Source organism: Dermochelys coriacea, chromosome 3 (genome assembly GCF_009764565.3).
Source record: "Dermochelys coriacea isolate rDerCor1 chromosome 3, rDerCor1.pri.v4, whole genome shotgun sequence".
Taxonomy (NCBI): Eukaryota; Metazoa; Chordata; order Testudines; family Dermochelyidae; genus Dermochelys; species Dermochelys coriacea.
In genome coordinates, this window is record NC_050070.1 from 15442475 (window position 1) to 15468934 (window position 26460).

General features: G+C 45.2%; 2 protein-coding genes across 3 annotated transcripts in view; one reads left to right on the forward strand and one right to left on the reverse strand.

Annotated features, from left to right (window-relative positions):
• The window catches only part of PLA2G7 (phospholipase A2 group VII), a 43747-nt gene extending 38509 nt beyond the window's left edge, over positions 1-5238 (reverse strand). Inside the window, exon 1 of the mRNA XM_038395515.2 lies at positions 5134-5238. The gene's annotated coding sequence lies outside the window, so the exon portion shown is untranslated. The remainder of the gene's footprint in view (positions 1-5133) is intronic.
• ANKRD66 (ankyrin repeat domain 66) lies at positions 1269-24965 on the forward strand. Of its 2 annotated transcripts, XM_043510149.1 has the most exons (4): positions 1269-1570; positions 1805-1965; positions 7261-7489; positions 23413-24965. In XM_043510149.1, the coding sequence occupies exons 2-4, from the start codon at positions 1827-1829 to the stop codon at positions 23591-23593; spliced, it is 549 nt and encodes a 182-aa protein (XP_043366084.1). In that variant the 5' UTR covers positions 1269-1570; positions 1805-1826; the 3' UTR covers positions 23594-24965. The 2 variants fall into 2 exon arrangements, with proteins under 2 accessions (XP_043366084.1, XP_038251449.1); XM_038395521.2 differs by having other exon boundaries at positions 1271-1965; positions 23413-24964.
• The last annotated feature ends 1495 nt before the right edge of the window (positions 24966-26460 follow it).

Genomic DNA, 26460 nt, shown 5'->3' on the forward strand with positions numbered 1-26460 from the left:
ATCACAATTGCATTGCATATTTTTGTCAGTTTGCCTGCATCAGTGGCTTGAGTTGAATGCACCTTCAACATGTTGAGGCAGGTAAAGAACTATCACCGTCCAACTATGGGACAAGAGTGTTTGAATGGGCTCGCCATGCTTAGTATCAACTGTGACACTGCACGAAAGCTAGCTTTTCCCTCAATAATTAGTGCATTTGCACAGAAAAAGGCTAGAAAAGCATTTGTTAAATAAAAAAAATATTCAAATTATGTCTCACTCTTTTTTGGCGCCTTATTTTGTTTTCATGTGTTGTCATTTTTTAATTTTTATTATGGCTAGGGGCCTCAAAAGCTGGAAGTGGCCCAGGCCTCTCTGGACCTCTGAAAGGGCCTGCTAATTAGCCCCTTCTGTCGGTTCTCTGACCGTGGAACCAATCCTTCTATGGCTGTGGAGGAGCGTGTGTGCTCCCTCCCAGCAGTGGGGTGGTCCATGCACAACAGTGCTGAGTGAATTGGACCTTTTGGCCAACAATTCTTTCTCGGGCTGATGCCAGAGATCCCCTGACAACTCATCTCCCGCTTTGCAATTTACATCCCCCTGTTACCTCATGCCCCAGCTGCCTTGGTCTGTCCCACTGACTGGTTCCCTCCCCACTGGCTTTGCTCTGTGAAGTGTGTGTGTGGAAGGGGGGCAGTGATGGGGAGTGGGGGTGGATACACATTGTATCTCAGCTGTCCAGCTCGTGTTCTTTCTGTGCCTGCCTGGACTAGCTGCCTCACTCAGCTCAACTGGCTCTTCTCCCTCTTGAGGCTTTGTGTCAGGAGGGTGAATGTCACCCTTTGCATTAAAGGAGATGATCCCTTTACCCCTTCTGCTTGGGCTATGCTTGTAGACCCTGTGCATCTATTATAGTAAAACCTGCATCAATATCCCAAGCCTGGCTTCTAGCTCCCCTGGTTGGTAAGAGATGAGTACTACATGCTGCACTTGGAAGAAGGGAGAGCTTTCCTTCGCAATGATCCTTCCAGCTGGGTACATCACTGGAGGAAATACCCCGTGTTCCTAGAAGAGCTAGTTTTGTTTTCTGGGAATGCACATAATTTGTCAGCAAAGCAGCCACGAAGTGACCACCTAACACAAGGGGGGACCCATTGCACAGGCCTCACAACCAACTGGATCCATAGGACGGTGCCTATGCTGTGGAGTAGCCTCAAGGCTCCTGGACAAATGCAGAGCATGCCCCACGGGGGAGGACAGCATTGTGTTTTTTTATAAGCAGTGTGGTGTGTCAAGATCTGCCCAGAATAACATGGGAAATATCTGATCTTTTAAAAAAAAATCTATATAATAAGCCTGCAGCTTTAACAAGGGAGGAGCCAGTTTCCATGGCAAATAAGTAACAACAGACTTGGAGGTCAACGTGTGTTGTGAGCTGGCAGATCTTCAGCGACATCTTTGAGACTTGCACTATGGTTTTATCTTTGGTTTTCTTTACTTACTGAGTCGCACTTTGTAACAGATTTCCCTGAACTCGGAGACTAAATACCTAGCAAACATCACCAGCAGACTGTAATCAGTGACTGGTTTAGGTTCAATTAACTGTGGATGTTAATTTTCTTTCTTTCTTTCTTTTTGTCTCTCTGCCTTTCTTGTTTTGGCCTTCGATAAAATCTTGATACAGATGGTTAATGTCTGAATTTTTAATGTGGACACTGCCTAATCCATTCAAATTGTCTCTTGAATGGAGGCTTTTCTGAGCCACAGTTACTGAAAACTGCTATATAAAGCATGTGCATGAAGTTGTTTTGTTGTTCTTTGTACCGGGGTTGTCAGAACTGTGCAACATGACAGAGCTTCATGAAGCTGTAGCTCTGGGTGATTATGATTTAGTGAATGAGCTTCTGAAAAAAGGGCTTTGTGATGTGAATTACAAAGATACGGATTGGAATGACAGGACACCACTGCACTGGGCTGCTGCTAAAGGTAAGAAGGCCCTGTATTCAGTAGCCCATGTACATGCTGACACTAAAGTTATAGAAGATAGTGCTGCTTATTATTATATTACACTATGCAGCATAGGTGCTGGAACTAGCGATGCTGGGGGTGCTGCCGCACCCCCTGGCTTGAAGTAGTTTCCATCATATACAGAGTTTGCAGTTTGGTGACTCTCTGCACCCTCACTATACAAATTGTTCCAGCACCCCTGCTGTGCAGGCTATTAATGGGGTTATGCAGCATACCGATAATTACAGTGAGAGGTTCTGATTCTGCTGTCCTTGCCCAAACAGACAAAATATTGAAGTAAAAGGGAATTTTGCCTGTTAAAGAACATGTGGGATTGGACCCCAAATGATCATTTCTTGTTTATATAAAGTTTGATTATTTTAAAGGGATACTGTGTAATTTTTACACATTGTATATATATATAAGGGCCCTATTTCTTTCCTCACTTTGATTTCATACTAGAATAGCTGCATTGACTTTAGTGGAGTTATTCCTGATTTACACCTGTGTGAAAGGGGAATCAATGTGTAGACACAATTGGCATTTAGGAAAAACAGATTGAGCACGGTAACTACACAGTGGTTTAAAATCCTCCCACCTTTATTTTTAATGTTGAATTTTTCAAATCAGCAACGCAGGACTGATCCCGCCTGCCGCTGACATTTTGTGTTTTAGCATCAGAACTATTTATTAAGGTCCAACCAGGTCCGACCCCTAGAAGGCAGTGGGTGGAACCGTGCGGATGTAACAAAGGACTTAATTTTAAAAGAAAATGGTTTGCATGGGGGTCTCTGAGAGCTTAATTTAGCCTGCAGAATCTTTATAACAGATGATAGTGCATGAGAAGGAAAGAATCCAGCTTGACCCTCAGATCCCAGTTGAATTTCCAGGGCAATTAGTGAGGGGGGAAACAAACATCTTTTTACTTGCATAGGAACTGAAATCACCAGACAGGATTAGACTCAAAGTCCATCTAGTCCAGTATTCTGTCTCTGACAGTGACTGGTACCAGATGCTTCAGAGGAAGGTGAAAGAACCTCTCAGTAGGCAGATGTGGGATAATCTGTCCCTCACATCTGTCTCATGCTGATCTCTAATAGAGATTGGCTTAAACCAGAGGTGGGCAAACTACGGCCTGCAGGCCACATCCGGCCCATGGGACCATCCTGCCCCACAGCGAAGCTGCCGCGTGGGCAGTGCTCTGGCTCCAGCTGGGCGGAGGGGCTGCAAGCTCCTGCCGCTCTGAGCAGCATGGTAAAGGAGCCGGGGAAAGAGGGAGGTGTTTGGATAAGGGGCAGGGAATCCCGGGGGCAGTCAGGGGACAGGGAGCAGGGGGGGTTGGATGGGTTGGGGATTCTTGGGGGGACGGTCAGGGGACAGGGAACGGGGGGGTTGATAGGCATGGGAGTCCCGGGGGGCCTGTGAAGGGGCAGGGGTGTGGACAAGGGGCAGGGCAGTCAGGGAGTGGGGAGGGTTGGATAAGGGGGAGGTCCCGGGGGGCAGTTAGGGGCAGGGGGTCCCAGGAGGGGGCAGTCAGGAGGCAAGGAGCAGCGGGGGGTTGGATGGGTCAGGGGTTGTGACAAGGGCAGTCAGGGGGTGGGAAGTGGGAGCGGGCGGATGGGGATGGGGGCCAGGCTGTTTGGGGAGGCACAGCCTTCCCTATCTGGCCTCTGTACAGTTTTATAACCCCAATGTGGCCCTCGGGCCAAAAAGTCTGCCCACCCCTGGCTTAAACCCTGAACACATTTTATTCACCAAGTACATATGGTCTGTAGGGCACTGAGACACAAGAAACAGACCATCTCACTACCTTTCGAATCACTTTGCCATCCTTTGGGGAAGAGCCACATTATAATGCATTAACATTTGTAAAGAGCTTTGAGATCCTTGAGGATCCTATAGAAGGACAAAGAAATTCTTACCTTATTCAGTGACTTTTGTTGTTTCAATCATTATTAATTCATTTTTCATTGCCGCTGGACTTTCCCCTGAGGTGTTGTTCCCAGAAGGGATGAAATGAAATACTACACATTCAGAATAAATAATTATCTTATTACGGGGGCTATGAGCCTGATCTAAAGCCCTTTGAAATGCAGGAAAAAGGCTTCCCTTGACTTCAGTGGCCCTTGGATCAGTGACCCTTGGCCCTTATAAAAGTTAGGAAGCTTGGGGAAGTGCCAACAAACACTTATGCAAGGGGTGATAAGATTAAACTTATATTAATTGGGGTGCACTAAAAATACACTGCACAAAAGCAGTGACAAGTTCAGGTTGCTCGAAGCACCCTCGGTTCCAGTTTATGTGATATCCCTTTGTAAGACATGTAATGAGTTTTCTCTCTGCTGGTAACTCCCTAATTACCTGCCTAAGAGCCTTACAAGTGATGTGCAGAGAGTGCCAGCTGTCAGTAGCATCCATCAGTGTGGTCTCTAGTTTATGTAAGCGATGCCTACTCCATGTGGGACTCTGTTCCCCTCTAGTGGTAGCTAGAGCAGCTAGAGACTGATCAGCTCTACTGCTACCTCCTTGGCTCCGAGATCTGGGTTTTTTAGCTCAGGCAGTAGAGCCTTATGTGTTAAGATCCAGAGGTCTGATCCCTGCTGCTGACAACCCACCCTGGAGCATCAGCGTTACACTTACATTCTAAGGGCCTGATCCTACAAGTTGCTGAGCATCTCCTGCAGTTACCTAGTGCCCGAAACTCCCATTAACTTCAGCAGGGATTGAGGGCACCCAACACCTTGCCGGGAGTGCTCAGTACACTGCAGGATTGGGACCTAAATTAGAAGATGTGATGATATGAAACCCTGGGATTGGGGGTAGTTGAGGAGGACAAGTGATGAAAGGTTAAATGAAGGGTGGGAAACAAAGCCATATATCACACTGTGGTAGGTTAATGATAGTTGGGTATAAAAGGTATGAGTTAAGTTATTGATATTGGGCCGGTACTCAGCTAATGTAAACTGGCATAGCTCCATTGACTTCAATAGAGGCTCCGAGCCATTGTGTATTGTATTGTGTCACAATAGTATAAAAATGCTAATCCCTTGCAACCAGCACACAAAATCTAAACACCATACATCCAGCTCTTCAAAGCATTAAATATAAATATCAAATGTACATTTTCCCTCAATATTTTGTACTGACCTGGATGAATAGTTTCACACTCTGTGCAGACCAGGGCTGTGCTTTGTATTAATGTCCGAACTCAGCCAGGTTTTCTCCCTCTCCCTCAGCATTTCAGGGAAAGAAATCATGTGTAAGCGTGGATGGAATACAAAGCTGAGAACAAGCTGGAAGGACAGGTTTTTGCACAGAAAAATCTATATCTTTCCAACTCCCACCCAAGCCTCCCTCCCTCCCCAAACTAAAAAAATCTGTGAGTCAAATCCTGAGGTCTTTACTCTGTTCTTACTCAGCCTTCAGTCTGGCAAAACTCCCTTTGGAATCAATGATATAACGAGTAAGGACCTAAGTATTTATCTCTATGCTAGATCCATATTTGGTAGGCTTCGCAGACTTGCACTTCTATCCCCCATAACCTGTCTCCAATGTCTTTTTGCCTTCCTCATTGCCTTTCAGTGCCCTGTCTCCTCTCCATTTTGCTTTTTTCTCTTCCTCTCGCTTGTCTGTCTTTGTGTAGCATCTCTCTGCACTGCTTTCTGGTCAGCCTCTAGGGAACTCTAGGAATTGAGTGAAACTCTCAGCAGTTTCTTTCTTCCCATGATCACAGCTGCAGAGGATATTGCTGAGAGATGTAGTTTCTTCTGTGATTGACTAATGTCACCTGGGATGGATGAAGGCTCAGTGAAATATAAAGAGTTAATGACTACAACACAGTGGTCTGTGGTTAAATATTCTGCAGTTGAGCAGGGTCCTGACTGAGAGGCAAGTTAACATAGCACAGAGGTGGTATCTAAGGGCTATTGTGGGTGAATTCTGAACTTGGTGTTTTACTTATCTGTGCTGCTGTGTTTATTATACTGGGCTGATCAAAACCGTGTGTGTATCTCCAGGTAAGGTCATAGAACGTGGGCGTCCTTTCAGAAGGTAAGTCTCAAAGGGTATATTTACACAGCAGAAAAAAAAATGTGTCAGCAAATCTCAGAGCTGAGATCAACCTGCTCAGGTCACGGGGCTTGTGCTGTGATGTTAAACAGAGCAGTGCAGCTGGTTGGACTTGGGCTGGAGCATGGACTCCAAGCCCCTTCCTCCTTGCTGGGTTCCAGAGCCCAGGCTCCAGCCTGAATCTGAATGTCTCCACTGCTATTTTTAGCCTCACAGTTGACCCAGGCCAGCCACGGCAGTGCCATGGGTCATTTATCCCTGTGTAGAGATACCCTGACACTCTTTGCTGAGGGTCTTTTTTTGTACCCTGATTGGCTTATCCATCTCCCAGGCCATGAGGTCTGGACAAAGAGACTGGGATCTAGTTATTTTTAAAAAGGTATTAAACATATAGATTTTAATTATGCTCATGTGAGTCCCTAATGATTTTAAAAGAATATCCATGCCCTGAAAAGAAAATCAGAGGACTCAGATTTGCAAGTGCTGGAAACATGGCTATGACCAATCCACAGCCATAACCCATGGCCATCCTGGTCCCCAGCTGAAGCTCGTACACTTGGCACTGCATTTATAGCTGCTGAGATTTGAATTCCTGTAACCCAGATGCTTGAGGTCAAGCGCTGCCTAACTAGAGGGAGTATGTAATATACCAAAAAGAAAAGGAGTACTTGTGGCACCTTAGAGACTAGCAAATTTATTTGAGCATAAGCTTTCGTGAGCTACAGCTCACTTCACTGAATGCATCCGATGAAGTGAGCTGTAGCTCACGAAAGCTTATGCTCAAATAAATTTGTTAGTCTCTGAGGCGCCACAAGTACTCCTTTTCTTTTTGGAAACACAGACTAACACGGCTGCTACTCTGAAATATATAATATACCGTATATCATATGTGTGGCTATGAACCTCAGAACCATTGTCTGGATGGAAGGTCAGACCTAATCAGCTGATTGTGACTATTTTCTGTCTACAGAGGGTATAAGACCAAACACTAGTTCAGCTAGCAGAGCATCAGCACAAGTGGTAGAGGCTTGTGTGTGTTGGGACTGGAGTTCCTAAGTATGTGCTGTTTAGCTGGTGACATCACTGCAGCGCTTGTTGTCCGTGGACACACATTCTTTGCACTGCCATATAGTTTTATAGAACATCTTGAATATTTCACCTTTGAACCATTTTTTTTTCTCCCTGTGTTTTCTGCATATCTACAAGGACAATCGGAGATGGTAAAGCTACTTGTGCAGCATGGCGCTCGCCTTTGCTTGAGAACTGACGTGGGTTGGACTCCAGCTCATTTTGCTGCTGAGTCAGGAAGACTGGGCATTCTAAGGACTCTTCATTTTTTGCATGCTGCCATTGATACAGCAGATCTCTATGGGGACACTCCGAAAAGGATTGCAGAAATCTACGGACACAAAGACTGCGTGAAGTTCTTAGAAATGTGAGTATTGACAGAGTTCTGCAAACAACCGCAGGAAATGAAGTGGAAGCCAGTGAAGGTGAAATTCACTCCTGTACAGAGGGCCAACGCAATGGCCTCTGCACGACTTGCATTTCAACCTAAACCCTGTGTAAGACCTAGGGTTTAAGTGGCATATAAATGTGCTTAGGCTTTCTGCTAGGCTTCTGGACGGGCATGAGCAAATGGAAAGAACTTTGTTGATTTCATTGAATCCACTGAGCCAATTATCTTAAGTGGCTTGCTGCCTCTGAACAGCACTTCATCATTTTCCATCTTTTCAAAGTATTCTGGCTATAGGTCCAGGTCTCCAAAAGAGCTAAGCACCCAGAAGCTCCCCTTAAGGCACATAAACAAGTGTCTTGAATTTTAAATGTTCAATGACTACTTAAGCTCTGAAATAAAGTGGCCAGATTTTTCAAGAGAGAATAAAACAGGAGCTTCTGGGTACCAAGCCCTTGTGAAAATCTGGCCGCTTCACAGAGGTGCTTACAGGGGAGCTGAGCTCTTCAGAAAACTCTGGGTACGTCTCCACTGCAATAAAACACCCGCCGCCTGCCTGTGTCAGCTGACGCGGGCTTGCAGGGCAATTACATTGCAGTGTCGATGTCCAGGCTCAGGATGGAGCCCACAGTCTGGGTTCCCGAGAGAGGGAGCATCCCAAAGCCCGGTTTCCTGCCCGAGTCCAAATGTCTGCATGGCAATTTCATAGCCCCGCAGCTAGGTCCTGTGGATCCCCCTTCTAGGCTGGGGGGGGGATCCTTTAGCAGTGCCCGTCCACCTCCTGGATCCCAAAAGGAGCTTGAGGCCGCATCAGCTGACGCAGGCCAGCTGTGAGTGCTTTAGTGCAGTGGAGACACATGCACGGTTCCCACTTTTAGGCTGATGAGCTACAGCTGTCTCTTGGCTCTACCTTTTTTTTTTTTTCAGTCTTATTGGGATCCGGGAAGTGGGCGGGCGAAGCCCGTCCACTGCTAAAGGATCCCCCCCAGCCTAAGAGGGGGATCCACAGGACCTAGATGCCCAAAAAATTCCGGGGGACAACTAATAAAATAACAGGGATAGGAGTGCGGTCAAAGGATCAAACAAAGGGAACCGGACGGGGACACTGAGCAGAGAACCCCGGACAACGCCCACGGCTCCTCAAAGGCATCAAGGGAGTCAGAGGACGCCACCCAGAGGAACTCCGCCTGGATACGTGAACGGACTGAGGATCGGAAATAGGCCCCACAGTCACAGGAGACTCCATCGGCCAACCTCCTCACTCTGGTTTTGTAGATGGCCATTTTAGCTAGGGCCAGGAGGAGGTTGACCAGGAGATCCTGTGACTTTGTGGGGCCACGGATAGGGAGTGCATAAATGAGAAGGTGAGGGGAGAAGTGCGACCAAAACCGTAATAAAATATTGGTGAGGAGCCGGAATAGGGGCTGCAGCCTGGCACACTCCAGGTAGACATGTGCCAGGGTATCCCTCACGCCGCAAAAGGGGCAGGTGTCTGGGATTGAGGTGAACCGCGCCAAGTTCACGCCCGGGCTCACGGCTCCGTGAAGGAGCCGCCGACTGACATCCCCGGCGGGCCTTGGGACTAAGGTGGAATATAGGCTGGCCCACCGGGCTCTACCATGGGAGAAACAGACAACAGCCTAACCAGCGTTCGTCAGCTGCTGCTGTCACGGCTGCCCGGTTTCCCTGTGGGTGAAGAGTAGGACTGTGAGGGTTTTATGTTTCTTTTTGCAACACAGCAGAATACTCCAGGCAGTACAAGTGGCACAAACTAGTTCCAGCCAGGGCCGGCGAGTTGTATACACTCGTGGTGCCCGGGCTCCAGCAATATTCAAGGCCCGGCTCCACCAATGTCTGGGGCTGGGTCTCTCCCCCCGGCCCCCACTTGCTGCCTGCTCTCTGCTCCCCTGGCCCCAGAGTCTGCAGCTGGTGCTGACTCCGCTCTGCCGGCTGCCCGCATCAACTGCTGCGGTAGGGTCCTAGTGCCCCCCCTTCGCCCATGGCAGGGCGGGCTGCCCTTATCCTGCCCTTCCGCCCTAGCCCTGAGCCTCTCCAACGCCGCGGAGCCCTCATCCCCCCGCACCCCAATCCTCTATCTCGGCCCTGAGCCCCCTCCCGCACCACAAACCTCTCATCCACAGCCCTCACCCCTGCACCCCCTCCTGTCCCCAAACTCCCTCCCAGAGCCTGCACCCCTCACCCCCTCCCACACTCCCACCCCCAGCCCAGAGCCTGCACCCAAACCCTGTCCCAGAGCCTGCCCCCCCACCTCTTGCCCCAGCCCAGAGCCTGCACCCAAACTCCATCCCAGAGCCTGCACCCCTCCTTCACCCTAATCCCCAGCCCAGGGCCTGTGCCCCAAACCACCTCCCACCACCCAAACTCCCTTCCAGAGCCTGCACCCCTCATCCCCTCCTGCACCCCCTGTCCCAACCCGGAGCCTACACCCAGCACCCAAACTCCCTCCCAGAGCCTTAGGCAGGTGGGGGGTGGAGTTTGGGGGAGGGCACGTTCTGGGCACCACCAAAATTTCTACAAACCTGCCACCCCTGGTTCCAGCTTTCTGGGTCTAAACCTAAGAAATCCCAGCTGCTGCCTTGGAAGGTAGAAGGGAGAGTTAACTCATGTGTGGAGCTGGCCAAAGAGTGACAATTCAATTCTGCAAAGACTCTTGAGATTTCGAAGTTTCGTGTCTTTCCACATTTCCAATGAAAAAACATTTTGTGGAAAATGTTCCAACTGGCTCTATTGTCTCATAAGTACCTCAGGCATTTAGCATTGCATCTGTAAGGCTTCTTCTCACGAGCAAGTCTTTGAATTCTGAATGGGTAGCCAAGCCCCTTTCCCTTCACTCTTCACAAACATTCATGTCATTGGGATTGTGTTTCCACAGATATTTGGGGGGATTGGTTGTTTGTCATATGACACCCATATTCACATGCAAAAAGGGGGTATTCGTGCATAAAGAGGACTACTTGTTATTCACTCTTCACCATTTCCTAGTTTTATTTTTTTAAAAGCCTCAGACATCCATTGAGGAAGCTGAAAGAACACAGTGTGACTTAGGTGACAAATTGCACAGCATGACCACTGAATAGGTAAAGTGAACAGCCCTTTGGCAGAACACTGTTCATTCAAGTTAACTGGTTAATCAGAAATAACAGTTACTCTGGTAGAAATCAGGATTAGTTCACAAATAATTTGCAAAAGAAGGGATAAATCAAAGAAATTCTTTATTCAGAATAAAAACAGTTCTACTTCTAATTGCAGGAAAAAACTATGTTCAAGAAACATGTTCCACCACCACCATTGCACTAACTATATGTAACTATGAAATTAGAGCACATGTGCTTAATTTTTTTCCTGCTTAATAGTCAAATGAAAATGTACCCATTCAAATGTAGCTAGATTTGTAAAGTCAGTATACTATTATGTAATGTTGAAAGTTTTCACTGTTTCTCACCTTTTGAAATACAAATTTTTTACACTGTTAAAAGCTATCATTTAGAATTGCACATGTGATTTCCACACTCAACTGACCGAACAGGCCATTTGTATGTTTGGTTTGTTGATCATTTGTGTTTCCTTGTGGAACTGTGGTAACTGCACATGCAAATTATACACATGCAAATTTTATGTAAGCTCTTCTAGAACAGGAGGTCAGATGCTCAGCTGATAAAAGTTAGTGTTGAATTCAGTGGAGTTATGTCTATTTACACTAGCTGCTAGAAATGCCTCAGTCTTTAATAAGGTTAAAGAGATCTTGGGGATAATGGTAGCATGACAAATGGGAATGAGGATATAGAGGTAGATATTACCATATCTGAGGTAGAAGCAAAACTGAAACAGCTTAATGGGACTAAATCGGGGGCCCAGATAATCTTCATCCAAGAATATTAAAGGAATTGGCACCTGAAATTGCAAGCCCATTAGCAAGAATTTTTAATGAATCTGTAAACTCAGGAGTAGTACCGAATGATTGGAGAATTGCTAATATAGTTCCTATTTATAAGAAAGGAAAAAAAGTGATCCGGGTAACTACAGGCCAGTTAGTTTGACATGTGTAGTATGCAAGGTCCTGGAAAAAATTTTGAAGGAGAAATTAGTTAAGGACATTGAAGTCAATGGTAAATGGGACAAAATACAACATGGTTTTACAAAAGGTAGATCGTGCCAAACCAACCTAATCTCCTTTTTTGAAAAAGTAACAGATTTTTTAGATAAAGGAAATGCAGTGGATCTAATTTACCTAGATTTCAGTAAGGCATTTGATACCGTGCCACATGGGGAATTATTAGTTAAATTGGAGAAGATGGGGATCAATATGAACATCAAAAGGTGGATAAGGAATTGGTTAAAGGGGAGACTGCAACGGGTCCCACTGAAAGGCGAACTGTCAGGTTCTGGAGGGAGGTTACCGGTGGAGTTCCTCAGGGATCGGTTTTGGGACCAATCTTATTTAATCTTTTTATTACTGACCTTGGCACAAAAAGTGGGAGTGTGCTAATAAAGTTTGCAGATGATACAAAGCTGGGAGGTATTGCCAATTCGGAGAAGGATCGGGATATTATACAGGAGTATCTGGATGACCTTGTAAACTGGAGTAATAGTAATAGGATGAAATTTAATAGTGAGAAGTGTAAGGTTATGCATTTAGGGATTAATAACAAGAATTTTAGTTATAAGTTGGGGACGCATCAATTAGAAGTAACAGAAGAGGAGAAGGACCTTGGAGTATTGGTTGATCATAGGATGACTATGAGCTGCCAATGTGAGATGGCTGTGAAAAAAGCTAATACAGTTTTGGGATGCATCAGGAGAGGCATTTCCAGTAGGGATAAGGAGGTTTTAGTACCGTTATACAAGGCACTGGTGAGACCTCACCTAGAATACTGTGTGCAGTTCTGGTCTCCCATGTTTAAAAAGGATGAATTCAAACTGGAGCAGGTACAGAGAAGGGCTTCTAGGATGATCCGAGGAATGGAAAACTTGTCTTATGAAAGGAGACTTAAGGAGCTTGGCTTGTTTAGCCTAACTAAAGAAGGTTGAGGGGAGATATGATTGCTCTCTATAAATATATCAGAGGGATAAATACAGGAGAGGGAGAGGAATTATTTAAGCTCAGCACCAATGTGGACACAAGAACAAATGGGTATAAAATGGCCACCAGGAAGTTTAGACTTGAAATCAGACGAAGATTTTTAACCATCAGAGGAGTGAAGTTTTGGATAACCTTCCAAGGGAAGCAGTGGGGGCTAAAGATCTATCTGGTTTTAAGATTCTACTTGATAAGTTTATGGAGGAGATGGTATGATGGGATAATGGGATTTTGGTAAGTAATTGATCTTTAAATATTCAGGGTAAATAGGCCAAATCCCCTGAGATGGGATATTAGATGGATGGGATCTGAGTTACTATAGAAAATTCTTTCCTGGGTATCTGGCTGGTGAATCTTGCCCATATGCTCAGGGTTTAGCTGATTGCCATATTTGGGGTCGGGAAGGAATTTTTCTCCAGGGCAGATTGGAGAGGCCCTGGCGGTTTTTCGCCTTCCTCTGTAGCATGGGGCATGGTTGACTTGAGGGAGGCTTCTCTGCTCCTTGAAGTCTTTGAACCATGATTTAAGGACTTCAATAGCTCAGACATGGGTGAGGTTTTTCATAGGAGTGGGTGGATAAGATTCTGTGGCCTGCGCTGTGCGGGAGGTCGGACTAGATGATCAGAATGGTCCCTTCTGACCTTAGTATCTATGAATCTATGAAAATGGACCATGATTCTAACTGGGATCTGAGCAAAAAAATTTCTATGACTTTACTAGCTTAGTTAGATCTCAGAGATCCAAATACAGTTGTATTGTAATAGCTGATTTCACCCAAAGTGTATCCCAAAATGAGATGAAGAGCCAGTGATACTACTAAAGGGAGGATATGTATCTGGCTGTCGCAGACCGCTGGTCTGTTCCAGTAGTGCAGGTTCCGTGTTGTGAAACTAGCTGCCAAACTTTCTGATCTGATTTTCAGGTACACTAAGGGCCCTTTCCACTCCAGAGTGGTGTAAAGGGGATTTAGAGTAAATGAAAGCAAGGAACTCCATATTTAATTCAGTTTACCGGAGTAAAATTTTTAATAAATGACACCATTATTAATAGTCAAAGAACATTAACATGAGTTATGAAGCAAAGTAAGCGTTGCAAATTATACCTGATAGGTCATGCGCAGTTTGAGTCTAGGCTGAGGCACACGAACAAAGTCCACAACTCCAGAGTTCCCAAAGATATTAAGTTTATTACGCTTGAGCGTGGTGCCCCACTGCTAGTCAGAAGGGGACCCCGAATGCAGGTTATACAAAGATTATATACCTTTTAGCAAAACATGCTGCCCTCATGCACTGGAAACCTTAGCCAATAGACAAACCCTTCCCTTATCTACCACCTATCCCTGCTAGGTGCATTTTCTGTGCTAAACTATTACTTCAACTACACAACATGGTCCTAAAGCAATGCATCAGTAACCATTCTTATCAGGATGGGAGGCCCACATCACAAAGCCAGGAGGCAGGGAGTTAGGAACAGACAAAGAACAGAAAACAGAAGTCGAGACAGGCTGTAAACGAGGGGGAGGGCTTTCACAGGAATGCAGTATCTAAGGAACACTCCTCCTGGTGCATGATGTGCTTGCTTTTAGACAATGGTGGGCCCCAAACCAAAATGGAGTCACATATACTAACTTTTCCTTAACAGTAACATATCATGTAACACCCAGGAGCCTTCTGACAAATAAAACATGTTATGATGGCAAAAACAATTCTGAAACAAAATGTTTTTAAAAATAAAACCCTTTGGGCTAGATCACATGCTGGTGATTAAGGACAGATAATGGAGCTGATGAGTGCCAAGGCCTTCTCTGGTGATGCAACATCCACCCTCTCAAGCTGGCGTATAGGGTGACAACAGCAACTGCAGTTTCAGCTCCAGTTTCGTGAGACAGCCAGGCAGCTGAAGCAGACCCCAAGCAGTTTTAATGTAGGTCCTGAGAACCAGCTACATTTCACTGGTGTGAGAGGAAAACCCAGGCCTAGATTTTTGATTAAATACATATTTTAAAAGAAAAATTTACTTTCCAATTCACAGCCCACCAGTTTGTCCTCTGCTCCCTCTCTTGCTCTCAGGAACCGCAGCGTTTTCTCCCTGACTCAGCCCTCTGGCCAGGTGTGATGATGCGGCCCGTGGGAGCCAGCTGAGGTCACTCAATCAGGGTGAACTGCAAACAGAACGGGGCAGACAAACCCCGAACGCTGGTGGATATTCCAATACTTAGATTTAACAACCCAGCACAAAACAGCTTCTATAGCATCCCCCTGGTTACTCAGAAGTCCAAATAATGCACTTCCCTTAAAGTCCCCAGCCTCAGGCCTCCATCCAGACACACGTGTCAGATAGGATAATGATTACTGAAAATCTTATCTCCTCATATACAAGAAAAGGTTCTCCTGATCCCAAAGGACCAAGCCCCAGACGCACATCAAATGATAACTTAGATCTTACCCATAATACACGCTTATCGCCAAATTTATTTAAAAAGAAAAGAGTGTTGGTTAAAAGATCAATATACAGACAGACTTGAATTCAATTCTTGAGGTTCAGATACATAGCAAAGATGAGTCTGTAATTGCCAAAAGTCTTTTTAGAAATAGTCCATAGGTTATAGTCCAATGTCCATAGTCAGGGTGACTCCAGTCAGTGACTGGGGATCTCAATTCTTATGGCTCAGGGTTTCCCCTTCTTGAAACCCAAAGCAGATCTGAGACGACGAAGGATCAAGTCCCAGGGTATTTATACATTTCTAGCAGCTTTTTGGCCAGAGAAAACGATAGGCATAACTTTCCTTCTCCTAAACATCATGGCAATTAGCACAGGGTAATTTATCCATTAAACAGTTCAGATACAGGTTACCACAACCTTCAAAGAGACATATAGACAATAATACTATTTCACTCAAGAGTCTTCCTAAATATTAATATTCCTTTTTTGATCTTTGAATCAAAGCCATAGTAATAGACAAGACTTGTTTGCTTACATCACAAGATTTGAGCAAACATCTACCCTTCTATCTCTAACAATGCAGGCTTGCATTTCAAAACTCTAAAGACTTGTTAGGAAGATATGTAAATGAATAAAGTTCTTCCATGGGTCAGGTCAGTATGAAAGTTAATTAACTCTTTCTGGCCCTATGTCACCTTTCAATGAGATATTCTATTACACTCATAACGTCACACCAGGTCACTAGTGTGGTTTCCCCTTAGGTTCCTGCTCTCCAGCCATCTCAGGCAGTCTTCTGCTTCACTGCCTCACAGTGCCACTCCCACTGTGGCTGGCAGGGGGACATGGGCCCACTCTCTACTCTGGGTTCCAGCTCATGGACCCTCTACACAGCAGCTAAGATCCTTTCCCTGCACCTTGCTGCCTTTCCCTGAGCTGCTTCCATACTTCTTGGCCTTCCCCACTCCTTTGGATTTGCCAGTCTCCATCCTCCCTGGGAATAACTCAACCCAAACACTCCTCCTTTCCTGCAGGGAGTGACTGCATCTTTCTCCCTGCTGCCCCCTCTGCTTCCAGTTTCCTGGTCTTTTGTAGCAGCCCTGCCTGTCTCTTGCAGGTAAGCTTCTCTCTAGTTAGCTGCCTCCAGCCTAAAGCTCCCCTGTTTGCAGCCTAATTAGCTGATTGGGCCCTCCTGACCTAACCCAGCTCACACCCCATCACAGAAGGACATTATGCTTTTCACTTCATGAATGTGGGCCTTTGTGCTTCGGCTTCTGAAACTGGCTTACCTGTTTTGCATGTGCCAGGTATGACTCCAGAGAGAAGATGAGGAAGAGGGGAGAAATGATGAATGTGGCAAAAGCCACAGAAAATCCAATGCCACGGAAAAGAAAAACAAATTTGTCTCCAAGATCAAGTCTTTCATAGTGTTATTTTCGGAGAAACTGGGAACAGAATAATTACACTGCATTTTGTAGATGTCACAGAAGAAAGGTTTCAGAGTAGCAGCCGTGTTAGTCTGTATTCGCAAAAAGAAAAGGAGTACTTGTAGCACCTTAGAGACTAACAAATTTATTAGAGCATAAGCTTTCGTGAGCTACAGCTCACTTCATCGGATGCATTTGGTGGAAAAAACAGAGGAGAGATTTATATACACACACACAGAGAACATGAAACAATGGGTTTATCATACACACTGTAAGGAGAGTGATCACTTAAGATAAGCCATCACCCACAGCAGGGGGGGGAAAGGAGGAAAACCTTCCATGGTGACAAGCAGGTAGGCTAATTCCAGCAGTTAACAAGAATATCAGAGGAACAGTGGGGGGTGGGGTGGGGGGGAGAAATACCATGGGGAAATAGTTTTACTTTGTGTAATGACTCATCCATTCCCAGTCTCTATTCAAGCCTAAGTTAATTGTATCCAGTTTGCAAATTAATTCCAATTCAGCAGTCTCTCGTTGGAGACTCGTTGGAGTCACTCGATCCATTGTCTACAGCCAAGCGCTACGATATAACCGCATTTGCTCCAACCCCTCAGACAGAGACAAACACCTACAAGATCTCTATCATGCATTCCTACAACTACAATACCCACCTGCTGAAGTGAAGAAACAGATTGACAGAGCCAGAAGAGTACCCAGAAGTCACCTACTACAGGACAGGCCCAACAAAGAAAACAACAGAACGCCACTAGCCATCACCTTCAGCCCCCAACTAAAACCTCTCCAACGCATCATCAAGGATCTACAACCTATCCTGAAGGACGAGCCATCGCTCTCTCAGATCTTGGGAGATAGACCAGTCCTTGCTTACAGACAGCCCCCCAATCTGAAGCAAATACTCACCAGCAACCACACACCACACAACAGAACCACTAACCCAGGAACCTATCCTTGCAACAAAGCCCGTTGCCAACTCTGTCCACATATCTATTCAGGGGATACCATCATAGGGCCTAATCACATCAGCCACACTATCAGAGGCTCGTTTACCTGCGCATCTACCAATGTGATATATGCCATCATGTGCCAGCAATGCCCTCTGCCATGTACATTGGCCAAACTGGACATTCTCTACGTAAAAGAATGAATGGACACAAATCAGACGTCAAGAATTATAACATTCAAAACCAGTTGGAGAACACTTCAATCTCTCTGGTCACTCGATCACAGACCTAAGAGTGGCTATACTTCAACAAAAAAGCTTCAAAAACAGACTCCAACGAGAGACTGCTGAATTGGAATTAATTTGCAAACTGGATACAATTAACTTAGGCTTGAATAGAGACTGGGAATGGATGAGTCATTACACAAAGTAAAACTATTTCCCCATGGTATTTCTCCCCCCCACCCCACCCCCCACTGTTCCTCTGATATTCTTGTTAACTGCTGGAATTAGCCTACCTGCTTGTCACCATGGAAGGTTTTCCTCCTTTCCCCCCCCTGCTGTGGGTGATGGCTTATCTTAAGTGATCACTCTCCTTACAGTGTGTATGATAAACCCATTGTTTCATGTTCTCTGTGTGTGTGTATATAAATCTCTCCTCTGTTTTTTCCACCAAATGCATCCGATGAAGTGAGCTGTAGCTCACGAAAGCTTATGCTCTAATAAATTTGTTAGTCTCTAAGGTGCCACAAGTACTCCTTTTCTTTTTGCGAATACAGACTAACACGGCTGCTACTCTGAAACCTGTCATTATGCAAGGCACTGAATTTAGCCGTATAGAGTGGAAATCTGTCAACTTCATGAAAAAACTCGCACAGATACAGACAGACATCATCTTCCTCTCCAAATGCAAACAGATGGACATCATACCGAAAGGACTGAAGGTAAAAAATCCATTACAATCCACATACCACACAGACTATGCTGACAGCTTGTGCCACACACTCTCAAGGAAACTGCGGAACCACCTGATTAACATCCTCTACAGCAAACAGGGAAAGATTAAGAATGAGCTCTCAAAACTGGATACTCTCATAAAGAACCAACCTTCCACACAAACTTCCTCGTGGCTGGACTTTACAAAAACTAGACAAGCCATTTACAAAACACACTTTGATTCTCTACAAAAGAAAAAGGACACTAAGCTATCTAAACTACTATATGCCACAAGGGGCCACAACAATGGTTCCCGTAACCCACCCAGCAATATTGTTAATCTATCCAACTATACTCTAAGCCCAGCGGAAGAATCTGTCCTATCTCGGGGCCTCTCCTTTTGCCCCTCCACCCCCACGAACATGATACAGTTCTGTGGTGACCTAGAATCCTATTTTTGACGTCTCAGACTCAAGGAATATTTCCAACACACCTCTGACCAACATATTAACCCACAGAGACCTTCCTGCCAACACTACAAAAAGAAGGATTCTGGGTGGACTCCTCCTGAAGGTCGAAACAGCAGCCTGGATTTCTACATAGAGTGCTTCCGCCGACGTGCACGAGCTGAAATTGTGGAAAAGCAGCATCGCTTACCCCATAACCTCAGCCATGCAGAACACAGTGCCATCCACAGCCTCAGAAACAACTCTGACATCATAATCAAAAAGGCTGACAAAGGAGGTGCTGTCGTCATCATGAATAGGTCGGAGTATGAACAAGAGGCTACTAGGCAGCTCTCCAACACCACTTTCTACAAGCCATTACCCTCTGATCCCACTGAGAGTTACCAAAAGAAACTACAGCATTTGCTCAAGAAACTCCCTGAAAAAGCACAAGAACAAATCCGCACAGACACACCCCTGGAGCCCCGACCTGGGGTATTCTATCTGCTACCCAAGATCCATAAACCTGGAAATCCTGGACGCCCCATCATCTCAGGCATTGGCACCCTGACAGCAGGATTGTCTGGCTATGTAGACTCCCTCCTCAGGCCCTTCGTTACCAGCACTCCCAGCTATCTTCGAGTCACCACCGATTTCCTGAGGAAACTACAGTCCATTGGTGATCTTCCTAAAAACACCATCCTAGCCACTATGGATGTAGAAGCCCTCTACACCAACATTCCACACAAAGATGGACTACAAGCCGTCAGGAACAGTATCCCCGATACTGTCACGGCTAACCTGGTGGCAGAACTTTGTGACTTTGTCCTGACCCATAACTATTTCACATTTGGTGACAATGTATACCTTCAAATCAGCGGCACTGCGATGGGTACCCGCATGGCCCCACAGTATGCCAACATTTTTATGGCTGACTTAGAACAACGCTTCCTCAGCTCTCGTCCCCTAATGCCCCTACTCTACTTGCGCTACATTGATGACATCTTCATCATCTGGACCCATGGAAAAGAAGCTCTTGAGGAATTCCACCATGATTTCAACAATTTCCATCCCACCATCAACCTCAGCCTGGACCAGTCCACACAAGAGATCCACTTCCTGGACACTACGGTGCTAATAAGCGATGGTCACATAAACACCACCCTATATCGGAAACCTACTGACCGCTATTCCTACCTACATGCCTCTAGCTTTCATCCAGATCATACCACTCGATCCATTGTCTACAGCCAAGCGCTACGATATAACCGCATTTGCTCCAACCCCTCAGACAGAGACAAACACCTACAAGATCTCTATCATGCATTCCTACAACTACAATACCCACCTGCTGAAGTGAAGAAACAGATTGACAGAGCCAGAAGAGTACCCAGAAGTCACCTACTACAGGACAGGCCCAACAAAGAAAACAACAGAACGCCACTAGCCATCACCTTCAGCCCCCAACTAAAACCTCTCCAACGCATCATCAAGGATCTACAACCTATCCTGAAGGACGAGCCATCGCTCTCTCAGATCTTGGGAGATAGACCAGTCCTTGCTTACAGACAGCCCCCCAGTCTGAAGCAAATACTCACCAGCAACCACACACCACACAACAGAACCACTAACCCAGGAACCTATCCTTGCAACAAAGCCCGTTGCCAACTCTGTCCACATATCTATTCAGGGGATACCATCATAGGGCCTAATCACATCAGCCACACTATCAGAGGCTCGTTTACCTGCGCATCTACCAATGTGATATATGCCATCATGTGCCAGCAATGCCCCTCTGCCATGTACATTGGCCAAACTGGACAGTCTCTACGTAAAAGAATGAATGGACACAAATCAGACGTCAAGAATTATAACATTCAAAAACCAGTTGGAGAACACTTCAATCTCTCTGGTCACTCGATCACAGACCTAAGAGTGGCTATACTTCAACAAAAAAGCTTCAAAAACAGACTCCAACGAGAGACTGCTGAATTGGAATTAATTTGCAAACTGGATACAATTAACTTAGGCTTGAATAGAGACTGGGAATGGATGAGTCATTACACAAAGTAAAACTATTTCCCCATGGTATTTCTCCCCCCCACCCCACCCCCCACTGTTCCTCTGATATTCTTGTTAACTGCTGGAATTAGCCTACCTGCTTGTCACCATGGAAGGTTTTCCTCCTTTTCCCCCCCCTGCTGTGGGTGATGGCTTATCTTAAGTGATCACTCTCCTTACAGTGTGTATGATAAACCCATTGTTTCATGTTCTCTGTGTGTGTGTATATAAATCTCTCCTCTGTTTTTTCCACCAAATGCATCCGATGAAGTGAGCTGTAGCTCACGAAAGCTTATGCTCTAATAAATTTGTTAGTCTCTAAGGTGCCACAAGTACAGAAGAAAGGGATGCTGTTGACTAAGGATAAAAACAGAGGCATAAGGCACCACCAGGCTCTCAGCTTGGAGATTCTCAGGTGTAGATGGATGAAGAAAGGGGGCTGAAATCTCCAATTCTGACATGGTAAATGACATATAAACAGGCCGCCAACCTGAGGATGAGAGACCTTGGAAATCAGCTGACAGCTGTGAATGCTCGCTTTGCTTTGTTCCTAGGATAGAAGCTAGCAGAGAATGCCATATAGAAAACCCTTAGCATTGCTGTGCACAAGAAGCAAAACCTGGAGATCCCCAGAATGGTCAAGATCTTATCATCTGAGTTCAGGCCTCTCTTCTTTGACATCCACAATGAATTTACCCCAAAGCCAACAACTGCCTCGCCTCTTAGGAATGCCAGGAAACTGACAGCAGATGGGGGAAAGTTAGAGCTTTGGGAACATTACAGCTGTTGCTTCCCATTGTTTAAGATGTACACAAGTTCTGTCCCAGAGGTCAAAGGTCTTCATGCAGCGCTCTGTTAGAATCTGGGCAACAGATGCACTGCCCTTCTCTCTGTAGGTCACACATTCAGAACATGGCTTAATATATATACTTAAATGGAATTGTTCCTGCTATACTAGGCATGTAAATGTGGGATGTATTCTGTTACTGAGAGTCAGTGTCACTCCCTGATATTTGCCTGTCGCGTGGAGAGTTGTGTACAGAGTTAAAAACAATGCTTGTGTCAGACGCCTGGAGTTTTTTCAAGAACAACAAAAACACAATTTACATCAGTTTTGGTCTGCAGCAGAAATTCCCCATCTTGGGTTCTTTTACACCCACTTTGCACTGGTACCAATGGCTAACCAAGGTGCAAGGAAGCAGAGTGCCTGGCTCTCTAGTGTGTTTCCATCTCATTTTCAGAGTGCTTAATGTTGAAGCCACATTTGCTGTTCTAGGAGGCCCCTTCATGGTCAAGTTGTCTTCTTTCAACCCTGATGGGCCCCATCCAGAATGGTGTCCAGAATCCACAGTATCTATTGAAATCAAGGGGAGTTGCAATCATCAGCAAATGTCAGGAGCTGGACCTTATTATTCTCAGTCTTTTGTTATGTATCTAGGCTTTGTCCATGGAAAATCATCAATCCTTTTCTTAAAGATGGATTAATGGTTTAACCGTCAAGTCTAAACTCTCAGGAACTTAAAGGATACTTCCTGCAGGGTAGAGATAGCTCTTCAGTAGCCTCACTTATTGTGATTGCCAGGAAAATTATATCAGATACAATAGCCTTACCTCCATTTTGAACATTACAACTATTGGCTCTCATTCTTGAAGATGTACAGAAGTTCTGTCCCAGAAGAACCACTCTCCTTGCTATGTTTGGCTACTGGAGTCTGGTTGACATATGCACTACCCTGTGTCTGCATCCCATATGCACACAACTTTGAATAGTTGAACAAAATAAAACAAGTGGATATGTTTCTCTTCCTAATTAATCACCTGATTAATGAGGAATGTACATGGCAAGAATATCAGTGTCGCTCATGGATATTTGCACTTGCATCCAAAGAGCAATGCACAGAAATAAAATAAATTTTTAAATCTTCTTGTAGAAGGACTGATGTTCATGACAGTGCAATAAAGCTAAATGTAAGAAATGCCATAGATCCTGCCTGCATACTATGGTAATTTTTCTTTAATTTTCTAGCTTAAAACGTGAACTTCTACAACACAGCTTTATTTTTATAGCATCTTTCTTGCAAACTGTATCCCACAATGTTATACAGAGTTGCATTAGTGAATAAAGCAGAACAATATATTTCTAAGAAGATGTGGGCTTGAGTTGCCAAGTTTAGATCTGGATTTGGATGCAAAATTAAGTTTAGGGTTATTAAATTAGGGTTTGGTTCAGACCACTTTAGAGACACCACCAGCTGCAAAGTGTAGATTGGGACTGAAACTTCTTCAGATTTTTCTTGCTGTTCTGATCTGGTGTTTTGGTTCTGAACCATCTCTAGTTCTACATAATAAGCGATAGCAGAAAGAGTGGAAATGAAGAGGCTTAGGCTGGTTATTTTTAACTGAATTTTTGTGTATGACCAGTTTGCAATGTTTTAGTCTGTTTCATTGAATGGAAAGTCCACAGCAGTCCTACAAGCATGGTTGGACTGTGCAGTGTGCAATGATTAAGGCAATGTTTTTTCTTTCTTCTATAGAGCTGAGGTGGAATGCAGGGAGTACCGTTTGGTGGCAGTATTGAAAGGGATTCAACTGGACCAGACAGATGAAGACTGGGAACTCAACAAAGAAGAGCTTGAGAAAAATACACCCTGTGTTCAAGCAAAATCTACACTCTCTACTCAAAAGAAAAACAGAGGAAAGAATGTGAAACAGTAGAGTCTTCAGATTCCTTTGAACTAGGGAAAGACATAGAGAGCTAGTCAAAGACACTAAAAGACCCCAGATACATCTGGAGTATGAAACATACACTAAGTGCTTGTCTACATGGTGCTTTAGTCCATGTCAGAGGTGTAAATTTTAGTCTGCACTAGCATGGTGTGTGCTAACTGGCTTGTGTGCACCCTGCTGGAGTGCACCGAAATTCTCTAGTGTGCATTACTGTAGCCCTGTTTTAGACAGGCCTATGTTAATGTGGGAACTTTTAGTATGCACCACTAGGGTCCATGTAGGTCAGTTAGTGCATGACACATTAGTGGGGACTAAATTTGACACCCCTCTGGTGTGAATTAAAGAACTGTGTAGAGAAAACCTAAGAGAAAAAGCATATGGTCTGTGTGGTGGGTTGTACATATGGCTATTAATGGGAAATGGCTAGAAGTAGTGGATCTAGCTATTGTGACAAAGTCAGTCCTGACAGACAGAGTGGTAGAGGGCAGACATATCAATCCTTGAATGGTGAAGGCCCTGTTCCCTATGAGCTGAAAAAAGGTTACCTCAGGTTAAGGCCAGTTAAGGGCTGTCAGTGACCTTACAAGCCCTCCTTCTGGCGAGAGTGAGGAGGGGAGAGAGATGAGAGACAGACTGCAACAGGGTAGTGGCACCACCAGAAAGGAAAGACTTGGTGGAAGGCTGTCTCTCCTCCCAATAGGGAAAGAAACCGAGTTAACAGCTGCTTGGGGGAAGGACTGGAAAGGAGGAACCAGCATAGTTGGGTAACACCCAGGAGAGGGGGCAAGGACAAGTATTTCTGTTTTGAGTTTGGGGATTTTTTTTGTTTTTTGCTTAAGAGAACTTCTTGGGCCTACCCTGAGGCCTACCATGTAAATAAGGAAAAATAAAATCAGAGTGAAGAGAAAAACCCTCCGGAGTCAGATTGATTTACTCCCGGCCCTGCCACCTCTGGAGGGAGAAGTGCTGAGGCCGATGAGGTAAAGGAGGTACCCGGCAATACTGTCTATCTAGGCAAGAGGTTCCAAAATTTGGAGATTTCATGCAATTATTTTAATACTCAAATTCAATGAATATGCATGATCATGTTCACATAAATGACAGGAATGTGCCTCTCCTCTGCCTGGGGGAAACAGCAGAAAAGAACCAGATAGAGACTCCAAATGATAGAAGCAGAAGCAGCCTTGGCAGGAGGGACAGCTGTGGCCATGCCTTCCCTACGTGTGCCCCTAAACCCGGAACTGTGCAGGGAAGACCCCCAACCTTGGGGCTTGGGGACCCACATGGTGCCTGATTCTGAGTAGGAGGATAATTCTCCATTCTGCCCTGGAGTTAGTTGTGAGCGGTTACCACTGTGGGTAAGTTTGTTTCATCAAGCTGGGTTTGTGTTCAATCTCAGTGGGCAGCTCTGGTCAAAAAAGTAACGATGTTAGGACACAGATGGAATGGAAGAGTGAATAATACAGAGAATAGTCTAGTGCCTTTAGGTAAATCAATGGTGTGGCCTCATCTGAAATACTGTGTTTTGTACTGGTCCACCCCATCTGAAATAAGATATTGCAGAACTGATGGGGGTTTGGACATCAGGGATGATGGAGGGCTTGGAAAATCTCTAACATGAAAGAGATTGAAAAGATTGGGATTGTTTACTCTAGAAAATAGAGGAATAAGGTTGGGGAGACATGATAAAAGTATATAAAATAATGACTGTGCTAGAGAAGGGATATCAGGAGCTTCTGTTCTCCATGTCTCATAACACAAGGACAGGGGGACAGTCAATTAAATTAAAAGGTGAGAAATTCCAAACCAACCAAAGGAAATACTTTTCTGCACATCACATGGAACACACAAGCTATGGAACTCATTCCCACAGGAAGTTGTTGAGGCCCAGAACTTAGCAAGACTCAGAAAGGGAGTGGCCATTTATATGAGTATCAAGAATACACAGGGTGATTCTAACTAATGATAATACCAGTGTTGAGGCAGTGATATCGAACCTCATGCTTTAGCCAATCTCTAAATATTGGGGTGTGATTGGACAACGAGAGTGTGATTTCCAACTCAGAAAGAGATGCTCACGCTAGCTCTCATCAAGCTAGCACTAAAACGAGAGTGTAGCCACAGCAGTTTGAGTGGCGGGACAGGCTGACCTTCCCGGGTATGTGCCTGTGGTCTTGGATGGGTGCATACTCAGGGTGGCTCACCCGCTGCACTGCTGCAGCTACATTCTATTTTTAGTGTACTAGCTCATTGAGAGCTGGCTCAGGTATGTCTCCTCCAGCAGGGATTCACACCCCAGCTCCAAATGTAGACATACCTTCCCTCTCACTGGATCCCAGAACCTGGGTACCACCCTGAGCCAGAATGTCTACACAGCAGTTAATCAGCCCCATCGCCTGAGCCCTGCGAGCCCAAGTCAGCTGACATGGGCCAGCTGTGGGTGTTCAATTGCAGTGTAGACATACCCTCAGAGACGAGGGTGAGACCTAATGTGAAGGGCAGATTATCCCACATCTGTCAGCTGCATGGTTATTATACCCTCTATTGAAGCTTCTGGTTCTGGCCTGTGGAGTAGTCCTGAGTATGTATGGCAATTCCGATGTTCCTGAATAAGCACAGTGCTGAAGTTATCGTCAATAAGAAGGCACTTGGAACCTTAAACTTAGCATCCAATCCTGCTGCCCGTTATGTCCCTGGCAAAATTCCTCATAACTTCAAAGGCAGCAGGATGTAGCTCAAAGAATTTTTCTTTTTTTTTGAGAAGTTGCTGTTTTGAGCCTCCTTTAAAATAAATAAGTAAAGAGCGAAATTCTGCTCTTTGAGGCAGATTGCTGTGAATGGGAGCCACAGGGACA

Excerpts from the sequence above, each read along its gene's own strand:
- ANKRD66 (XM_043510149.1), top strand. The coding sequence starts at position 1,827 with ATGACAGAGCTTCATGAAGCTGTAGCTCTGGGTGATTATGATTTAGTG. Across the intron at positions 1,966-7,260 it reads GCACTGGGCTGCTGCTAAAG|GACAATCGGAGATGGTAAAG; the intron begins GTAAGAAGGCCC and ends CATATCTACAAG. Across the intron at positions 7,490-23,412 it reads TGCGTGAAGTTCTTAGAAAT|AGCTGAGGTGGAATGCAGGG; the intron begins GTGAGTATTGAC and ends TTTCTTCTATAG.